The sequence below is a fragment of the Patella vulgata genome, chromosome 4, assembly GCF_932274485.2.
Source record: "Patella vulgata chromosome 4, xgPatVulg1.2, whole genome shotgun sequence".
NCBI lineage: Eukaryota > Metazoa > Mollusca > Gastropoda > Patellidae > Patella > Patella vulgata.
In genome coordinates, this window is record NC_065882.2 from 62948280 (window position 1) to 62958497 (window position 10218).

The following is a 10218-nucleotide window of genomic DNA, read 5'->3' on the forward strand; positions in this document are numbered from 1 at the left end:
GACAATAACACAGAGGTAACACCAGACATGTTAGAGAATGTGCTAATCCCATGACATCTGTCAGATCACCTGGACTGTAAATATGATTAGAAATTCACCGAAGATCACCTCCACCGCCTTAGAAATTCCACCATTAATTAATTACTCAGCAATTAAGATTATACAAACTATACATCCCAAATTTAATTATAGACAATGTTGTCCAGGATAAACACATACAGCCAACGACGAAGTACATGATTCTTATCATGTAGTACATGTAGACTGTTAGAGAAACTTGGTTTTTAATAAGAAATTTGATAGCTCAGTGTTCTGTTGTGTTCGGATTTCAGGACGGAAGTATTTGTAAAACAAAATATATAATGGAGAAAGCGGTCTACACTTACTTAATAATTTGGGGAAATCCATGTAATAATAACTAAAAAACATTTGTACTTTTTCAGGCTAAAACACCCCATTGAATATAATGTTGCCCGATTTGATTGATTTAAGCTGAAATTAATATTTCAGAAAATGTAGCTTTAGGCAAGACTACCAAACAGAGTTCATCTTTAATCCAGACTGGATATAATTCATCTAATGCTGTAGATGGTGAACGTCAGGATAAATATGGATCTTGCTCAGTTACAAATAATGACATCAAATCATGGTGGTGTGTTAATTTACAGAAGCCATACAAAATCAACGAAATTAATGTTTATGGTGAAAATAGAAATAAAGGCAGTAAGTGTATAGTAATTTTATATAAGGATAATTTAATCATATGTTGTCAATCTCCTATGCACTGTATAAAAGACGTTTAAATTATTATACTGTATTATACCAATAAGATGTCTATCAATGTACACCGTACGGAGGATATCACTAAACTCATAATAGTTTAGAGGTGTAAATTCTCACTTGGGATATAACACACTTAAAATGATTCTTCAATTCTTCAATATACCGGAACATAAATATACATATATCGTCATACAGTACTGACAGGCCGGTTACTGCACTTAGTAAGGGATCCTAGTGACTGCCATCAATGTACAAATTTTGTTATATTTAAGAAAAATCAGATAATAGGACAAAAGCAAATGTAATTAAAACTGACATGTCGATTGTTGAACAATCCATAAACTGTTAAACAATATGATAAATCAACAAAAACAATAGATAGAATTAACTGGTGACTGGTTAACGACTTGCATGCCAGTTGATCTTAAAGTGGTTAATTTAAGAAACATTAATTATATTAGCGATTGGCAGATTATCACACCATTATAAAAGTTAAAGAACAATATTGTTGTCAGTCATTATCACATATGTGATAGAACTGGTTAAAAACTTTTCAAATATAATTTTAACACGCAGATCATTGCTACGATAGATGTGTAACAAACATTTGAACACACGGAAGTGACGCAAAAAATGGAAAACACGAGTTATCCTTATATATAACTGACTGAAGTAGCGAGCGATAACAGATACACGGGTGAATTTCTGCTCACTGATAATTACTTCGAAGACCAAAAGTTGTTATATGAGACTGTGAGAGGAAATCTGACAAGTTATAAAAAGTACTGAATGTCACCGTGGAAGATTAAAATAGACGAAAATGGGTCTACAAGCACACATTAATATAATATGAATATTATAGTGATTCATATTCAATTTTTAAATTTTTATTGTAATTCTAATCAATCATGTTCGGTGAAATACGTGAACAGTCCAAATTGAAAGGCAATCGTTTACACCTGCTTAGTTCATGCTGCACATGTTTTTCATTATTATGTCGTTTGTGAATCAGCCATTGCTAATTACTTCTACATTGTCTTGTAGGATATATTTTTCTTTGTTCCTTACAAACGGCACCCAAAACCATAGAAATACACTACTCGTGTACGGATATTAAAGAGTTCATTATGTCTTAAATATTAGGATTGAAATGGGCCAATATTGAATTTTAATTCGTGTTTGTTATTTTGAATTTTATGGAAAATATTGAGTTAAAAGAAATAGACACCGCAAAATAAGAAAATATAATAAAAATAGTTGAATCGGTGTTTTTAAAAGCTATTTTAAGATCAACTAAAGCATGTCATTTGTAAACTTAGTAATCTGAAAGTATCTCCTGGAAAAAAAATTAACCTCATTTCTGTGTATAGATGTTTTGAAAGCGTTTAATCAAATCTACAGAATACACTGGTAAGCTAACCATTTTTTCTGTATCTAAACTGTGGGTATTTCTGATATTTGTCCCACTTACTGATCTGCATACATTTTAAATATTTCATTCACAGATTACACTTATAGGTTTCTATTTGTTTATTTTAGCTGAAGTCAGCTTTACTAATTTTTCTGTAATGATCAGTGATACTGGTAGTTGTGATGAAGCAACTCTTAAATCATCACCAGTTTGTTATAAAGATCCTGGTAGTAATAGAAATCCGTATAGTATAGATAGATGTAATCAACAAGCAGATGTAGAGTTGACAGGACATATTGTATTTATAACAACAGACATTGAATATACATCTCTAGAATTATGTGAAGTAGAGGTTTATTCAGGTGATAAACATTTTTATATATTGATGAGTGGGATGAATATTTTATTTGTCTATTTAAATATATAAACAAAAAAAGACTGGACAGGTGTTTAAAGGGCAAATCTGAACGATAAGGCATCAGTTGGTTTAGTTTAAACAATATTATATTCAATAAACTGAACTGGGTTGAACAACAGGCAAAGGCCTATAAAAGTTCCCTCCAAACATACAAAACAGTTATATCTTATGTTTACAATAGACAATGGTGGACATATGTATATACAGTGAGTTACAAACATATATACATTTCTTGGAGTCTAATAGTAGGGTATTACATTTTCATTTTAGATTATGAAATTTATATAAGATAAAAAGTATTGCATATTGTAAATAAAATATTAAAGTGTTAAAATCTCTTGCTATCTTTAATGTATTTTTGCACTATGTTAAATATGTTAAAATTGGTATCATCTGAAAGGTTGGGGTTGCCATATAAGATTAGGTTAATTGTAACATTTTGTTTGAGGCGGTGTAAATTACTAGCTTTATAGTATTTGATAGTCAAAAAAAAATCATTCACCTAACAATTCAACGAACATGTTAGTCATATACAAATGTCTAATGTGAAATGAAACAAACAAATAAGATTATGTATTTATATATTCCGGATATTATCTAACATACATTTTCTATACTAATCTTTTTGGTTATTACGTACAAAATACCTGACCCAAAACGTTCTCGTCGGTCGTTGCTTGTGATTGATAGGAACAAATAAGACGTGCTTAAACAGTTAACGTGCTATATTTATAAATTGTTTATACCGGTTACAGTATGCCACTTTCTTATTTATTAATCAATAATATGATATTAATTTTAATTATCAGCTCGGTGTTCAGATGGATATTATGAAAAATCTAATGGAACATGTTCATCTTGTAAGTGCGGTGGCAAACCATGTGATGACAATACAGGACACTGTAAACCATGCCCTATAAATTGTAAGAATGATAAATGCGATGTTACTGGTAGATGTACAAATGGCTGTAATGTGGGATTCTATGGTATTAATTGTACGGGTGAATGTAGTCCAAACTGTAAAGGTAATGTTTGCTACGGATCTGGGCCCTTATTCGCGAAAACTTAAACTAAGATACAATCGAAATTTTAAGAAATACTGCAATTCGATTGGCTGACCAATATGCAAATTGGATATATGAAAATTGATTTTACTGGTCAGCCAGTCGAATTGCAGTATTTCTTAAAATTTCGATTGTATCTTAGTTTAAGTTTTCGTGTATAAGGGCCCTGGTGTATGTTCAGCTTGTAGAGAAGGATATTATGGCGATAACTGTTCCATGAAATGTTTCAATTCTTTACCAGGTGGTTGTAACATGACGAATGGTTTCTGTATTAATGGATGTAAAGAAGGTTTCTATGGTAATGATGGAATGTGTAAGCTAGTATGTTCAAACTGTAATCCCGGTGGCTGTAAAATGAAAGATGGAACTTGTATTAACGGGTGTAAAGATGGATTTTATGGTGGGAGATGTAGATCGAACTGTTCAACATGTAAAGACGGTAGATGTGAGCGTGGTGTTTGTACCAATGGATGCAAAGACGGGTTTTATGATCGTGGTGGATGGTGTCTCAAAAAATGTCCAAATTGTCTACCAGGAGGATGTGATAAAGATGGTGGTGTTTGTATCAGTGGATGTATAGATGGTTGGTATACAGATACATGTAATACAAGTTGTAGTAGTTATTGTCAAGGTGGATGTAATAGATCAAATGGTGTATGTAAAACATGTTCTCCAGGTAGATATGGTGATACCTGTCAACATGAATGTAGTAGTTATTGTCAAGGTGGATGTAATAGATCAAATGGTACATGTACAATATGTTCTCCAGGTAGATATGGTGATACCTGTCAACATGAATGTAGTAGTTATTGTCAAGGTGGATGTAATAGATCAAATGGTACATGTACAATATGTTCTCCAGGTAGATATGGTGATTATTGTCAATATGAATGTAATAGTTATTGTCAAGGTGGATGTGATAGATCAAATGGTAAATGTAAAACATGTTCTCCAGGTAGATATGGTGATTATTGCCAACAAGAATGTAGTATTGGTTGTGTTTATAACATATGTTCTACAGATGGGTCGTGTAGTTGTAAAGCCACTTATTATGGTGATAATTGTAACAGGACATGTAGTGATGGATGTATCAACAGTTGGTGTTCTCCTTATGGTGGATTTTGTAGATGTAAGGATACCTATTACGGTGAGAAATGCGAAAATGAATGCAGTAACAAATGTATCAACGAACAATGTAGAGAATCATCAGAACCAGATAAACCACGGTGTACAGTTGGATGTATTGATGGTTATAAAGGTTCTTACTGTCAAACACCATGCCCTGTTAACTGTGTAACATGTAACACTACTGGCTGTTCTGTTTGCAATCTTGGATGGTACGGATCTAATTGTCAAAAGCGATGCTCTGAGAATTGTCGCAATCAATGTGATTTGATATCTGGCGAGTGCAAACAATGTGTAGGCAACAACACATTTGGCAGGTTTTGTAATTCAACTTGCAGTAATGGATGTAGAAGTCAAGGTATAGATAAAACATGTAACAGAACGGGTGATTGTTTATTTGGCTGTGTTGATGGTAATTATGGTAACAGCTGTCAGTTGAAATGTGCTAAATATTGTAGTGGGGGCTGTAGTAAACAAAATGGTCGGTGCAATGATTGCGTTCCAGAATTTTATGGTAATTACTGTAACAATTCCTGCAGCAATACGTGTTTAGAAGGATGTAGAGGAACGGATGGTTACTGTAATAAATGTATGAATGGTTATTATGGGCGAACATGTAGTCAAACGTGCAGTAAGACTTGTGAAGGGGGGTGTAATAGAGATGGTAAATGTTTACGATGTTCAAAAGGTTTTTATGGTGACTACTGTGACATGAAGTGTAGTAGTAATTGTATAGATTCAGTTTGTGAAGGACCAACTAACAATCCAAAGTGTTCTAAAGGATGTGTTGAAGGGAAGACGGGCCGATATTGTGAACGTGGATGCCCACAGCATTGTATTAACTGTGACCAATTCAACAGATATCAATGTTCAACATGTGAAGATGGTTGGAGAGGAACTTATTGTTCAGAGCGTTGTCCAGAACATTGTATCAAATGTAATCAAAACGGACAATGTGTATCCTGCAAATCTGGTTGGTTTGGGAAACAATGCGATGAGCGATGTCCTACACGGTGTCTTGGTGATAGTTGTAATCTTAACGGACATTGTAAGTCATGTGAACTAGGGCGATTTGGACAAAGATGTCGTGAATTTTGTCCGTCTGGATGTTTAGAAGATAATTGTACTATAAATGGAACTTGTATGGCCTGCAGGCAAGGTAGATTTGGTATAAGATGCAGAGACTTCTGTCCTACTGTATGTCCAGAGATCTGCCATATGAACGGGTCTTGTAAATCATGTTCATCTGGGTCCTTTGGCCCCATGTGTAGTAGAACCTGTCCTATAGGATGTTTAGATAATATATGTAACATGGATGGTACGTGTAAAGTTTGTAAACATGGATATTATGGAATAACCTGTGACAAAACGTGTAGTACCAGTTGTAAATCTATCACTGGTGTAACTGTATGTAATATAACAGATGGTTCATGTATGGATGATTGTGGAGATGGTACATCTGGACATAACTGTACAGAAGGTAAGAAGATTTTGCATTAATTTGTTGTTGCTTGTAAAATGGTTTTCGTTACTGTGGGTATACAGTCTAAATACAGTATAGCTATGAAACAATATGAAATGAAATGAAATAGGGTTTAACTTCCTACTGTTCTGCTTCTAACCTGGGCTAATGAAGACGGGCATACGCCATACAGTGTGCTATGAAGGAAATTTTGCCTGGACAGCGGCGCTACGGCCTACTCTTATATCGAATTCCAACTGCCAAGGGATCTTTTACGTGCACACCAATGTGTACACGGGACCTCGGTTTCTTGTCCCATCCGAACGACTAGACAGCTGTCCCTGTCAGGCCCTCCGTCCTGCATCACTGACAAGAGGGAAACCACGCCGGAAATTCTTGATGAACTTTCTCGGCCAATGCAGGGATCGAACACCCGATCTCCAGGCTAGCGAGCCAGCGTCTTACCCACTTAGCCACGTAATCCCCCAAATTAAACAATAAATATTCAACGATCATTTACGATGAAAACACGCTGATGTTATAAAATAGATAACTGTTAATTTTCCAATGCGTGACGGGTTCCAAAATACTAGTCTGTCAATGGCTGAAATACCCAAACGATTGCCTCATTTAATAACCTACTAGAAGTCACTTGTATCATACACAAGGCAGGATATACATTCACTTGTCATTTGATCAGTGTTGATATGAAGCTAGCAAATTTTGATCTACTGTTGTGTGGCATTGGGAACGAAATTGATTATCACATGTTTTAGAAAGATTGTGTTAACACTTATCAATTATTATTAATATAAAATGAATTCCAGGTTTATTTAAACATAAATCAACTACTGGTATAAATATAGGACTGGTTATTGGTATTGTTGTTGGTATTGTTGGTGTTATATTTGCTGGTATTGCATTAATAGTTTACTGTAAGAGAAGGTAATTTTTAAATTTTTGTAATAGTGATAGCTTTGTATAAATACACTTCTGTCATCTTTGTTGTTTTCAAATTCCGAATTTTTACGAATCCTTTTCACATTTGATTTGAGTCGTTATGGTCATGCGAGGCCGAACCCTGTCGATATTCAGAATTCCGCGGTTTCACGTACCATTGTCAAAAACTTGATACAGTCTACAGAATTTTAACATCATTTTATGAGAGGATGAACTCTATCGATATTGAGTTTCCAGAACTTTTTTTGAGAGACATGGTTTTAGCGTCCACTCGACAAACACCAGATCATTGGTCATTTCGAAATTAACACATGGTTCAATTTTATTTCAATAATTCGCTTGCGCGTAGGGGGTCTTTAGCAGTGTGAGGAAACCGGAAGACCCTAGAGAAAACCCACGAGGTGAACATGATAGAGGTTATCGTTTTAAACACACAAGCTTGTGAACACGATAGAGATCAGATTTTTTTATAAGATTTTCTTCCTTATCAAATTTGATCAATATCCACACGGCTGTTGTGTTGAGGGAACGTTTTTGAAAACTTTATATGGCTTTATTTTAATTCCGCTAATAAAACAAACCAAAAATTTGTAGCACGTAAATAGTGAATCTTAATGTTTCTTTTTGATTAATATTTTTTTTGCTCCATTTTCTCTTCAGAAATATATCACGGGTTACAGAAGAGAGTGAACCATATTATGATTATATTGCTGTGGGAGATGTCGTTACTACAAGTGCTGTATCAGAGCACGAGAATGAACAACGTCACCAAAATACAGAATTATCAATTGAAAGCGCAACCAATGTTTATGTAAACAGACCACCAACATCGATATCATGTACCAACTATGACGGGCTGAACGAAAGTACAACAGAGACAATTACTCCAGTTTATGATGATTTGATGTAAAAGATTTTTATTATTCTCAGTGTACAATCTAGTAACCTCCCTTGCTAATATAATGTTAATAGTGTATATTGTTTAAAAGCCATAAAATGTAAATGGTTGGACGATAAATATATATTATAAAATAGATATAATCGCATGTATAACCACAATTGTATGACGCGTGGACTATTCGTTGAGTAGAAATGAAATGTAATAATATTGTTTTATAAATTTTTTCATTGTTGAGTGGTATCTGGTAATGTGGATATATATATACGGAAATGTTGCTTTAACATATGGAATCGTGTAACTTGGTTTTATTTTTATTACTTGTGAATTGTAGCTTATATTATCAATTGCATTATTATCAGTCGCTACAGTTTTTTAATATTAAACTATATCGCTTTCTTATAAATTTTGTTTTCCTTATTGGGTGGTAGCCTATATTGTAATGAAAGTATAGTGGTATAGTCGTGTAACTTCGTTTTTTATGTATTACTTGTGAATTGTAGCTAATCAATTGCATTCATTATTTTGTTGTTGTTTTATTTTTGCTACATTATTTTGAAATTAAACTGTATTGCTTGTTTTCAAATGTTGTTTTCATTGTTGGGTGGTATATATATGGTACTGTTGGTATAGCAGCATGTTCCTAAAGCAACAACATCTAGCATTGATAAGATGCATGGGGTTAAAGCGAGATTAAGCCTTCTATTGAAGGTGGTATAGTGGTGGCATGTGGTAATGTTGATTTAGTGGTATGTGGTAATTCTGGGGTATTGGTGGAGTCTGTAATGTGGGGGTATGTGATATTGTTTACACAGGAGAGTTATTGTAGTAGTGGTATGCGGTAATGTTGGGACTTGGGGTATGGGTGGTGTGTGGTAATAGATGGGTTTTATATTGTATTGTGTATTGTATTGCTGTTGACAATGAGATGTTAAACCCAATTCCAATCCATGACATGGATATAGATGTTTTAACTAACTCTCTTGACAATTTGCCGTTTATAGATGTTATATAATATGTGTGTATAATGACAAGATTGGCCGTCCTTAAATAATATGTGTAAGGGTCATTGCGGGTAGGGACGCTGATGACAAGAGCTACGTGTTGACAAAATGCTATAGAATGTTGATAATACGTTTAAGGGGAAGCAATTCAAGCAGTATTCGTACAATCGACAATCGTAATCCCGAAGGCTGACAGTGGGGCTGAACTGTATATAAAGCTGTGGTTGCTTTACATACATAGACACTGGTTATGCCTAATTTGTTTTCACAAATACATCTTTACGGGTATATATGTAACATTATTTAGTAGTCATGAGAAATCATCTTATAATAACAATTTATTGATAATTCCGATGATAATCTCAATCTTTATAACCACAAAGAGACCAACGCGTCCATACAGATGATTTGTCATGATTATGTTCCACCCCTATGTCGACTAATGGCACCAAATTACATTCTGATAATTAGACAGTATACTAAGGAAAGGGTATCACTCGTATGTAATAGTTTGGTGCATAAATGGGTGCATCTCATCAAACTTATAACCGGGCAAACATAAACTTAAAAGAAGTTAGATTCACTTGACAATCTTACACTTAGACTTAAACTCAAACAAACGACAGTTACAAAGTAGAAAACACGCCTACTAAACATTATAATTTCTCGTGACGAAATAGTATTAAAAAATTCATAATCAATGATGAACGTTTGTGATTTCTAGAGTAACAAACATGAAATGGACCTATACGTTGTTTAATAAACAATATTATGATTCACCAATTATACTCAGCCTTGTCTAGAAATTGCTTTCTCGAAATATGGCAATTCTGTTGACTCTTTGGTCTAGAATCGGCGATGAGTTTATATTTTCTGTCAGGTTTTGTTAAATGATATTGATTATGAGACCGAAGGAGAAGAAAGTAAAGACGTGAATTAGAACGCCTTACTGGACGCTCTGTAGATTCCATTCGCCAGGTGTATATACAAAGTCACCCCTGCCAGATTATTGTGAAATAAAAATTTGTAGTCTTCGTCCATATGATTCATGAAAAAGTTATCCCCCTTTCTTGTTTTAAACTGTCACTATAAA

General features: G+C 34.1%; 1 protein-coding gene across 1 annotated transcript; it reads left to right on the forward strand.

Annotated features, from left to right (window-relative positions):
- The first annotated feature begins 2351 nt into the window (after positions 1-2351).
- On the forward strand, positions 2352-8700 carry LOC126817979 (multiple epidermal growth factor-like domains protein 10). Its single transcript, XM_056100262.1, has 5 exons — positions 2352-2424; positions 3422-3637; positions 3918-6281; positions 7091-7208; positions 7884-8700. The coding sequence occupies exons 1-5, from the start codon at positions 2352-2354 to the stop codon at positions 8131-8133; spliced, it is 3021 nt and encodes a 1006-aa protein (XP_055956237.1). The 3' UTR covers positions 8134-8700.
- Positions 8701-10218: the final 1518 nt, after the last annotated feature.

Excerpts from the sequence above, each read along its gene's own strand:
- LOC126817979 (XM_056100262.1), top strand. The coding sequence starts at position 2,352 with ATGATCAGTGATACTGGTAGTTGTGATGAAGCAACTCTTAAATCATCA. Across the intron at positions 3,638-3,917 it reads ATGTAGTCCAAACTGTAAAG|GTGGTTGTAACATGACGAAT; the intron begins GTAATGTTTGCT and ends ATTCTTTACCAG. Across the intron at positions 7,209-7,883 it reads ATAGTTTACTGTAAGAGAAG|AAATATATCACGGGTTACAG; the intron begins GTAATTTTTAAA and ends TTTTCTCTTCAG.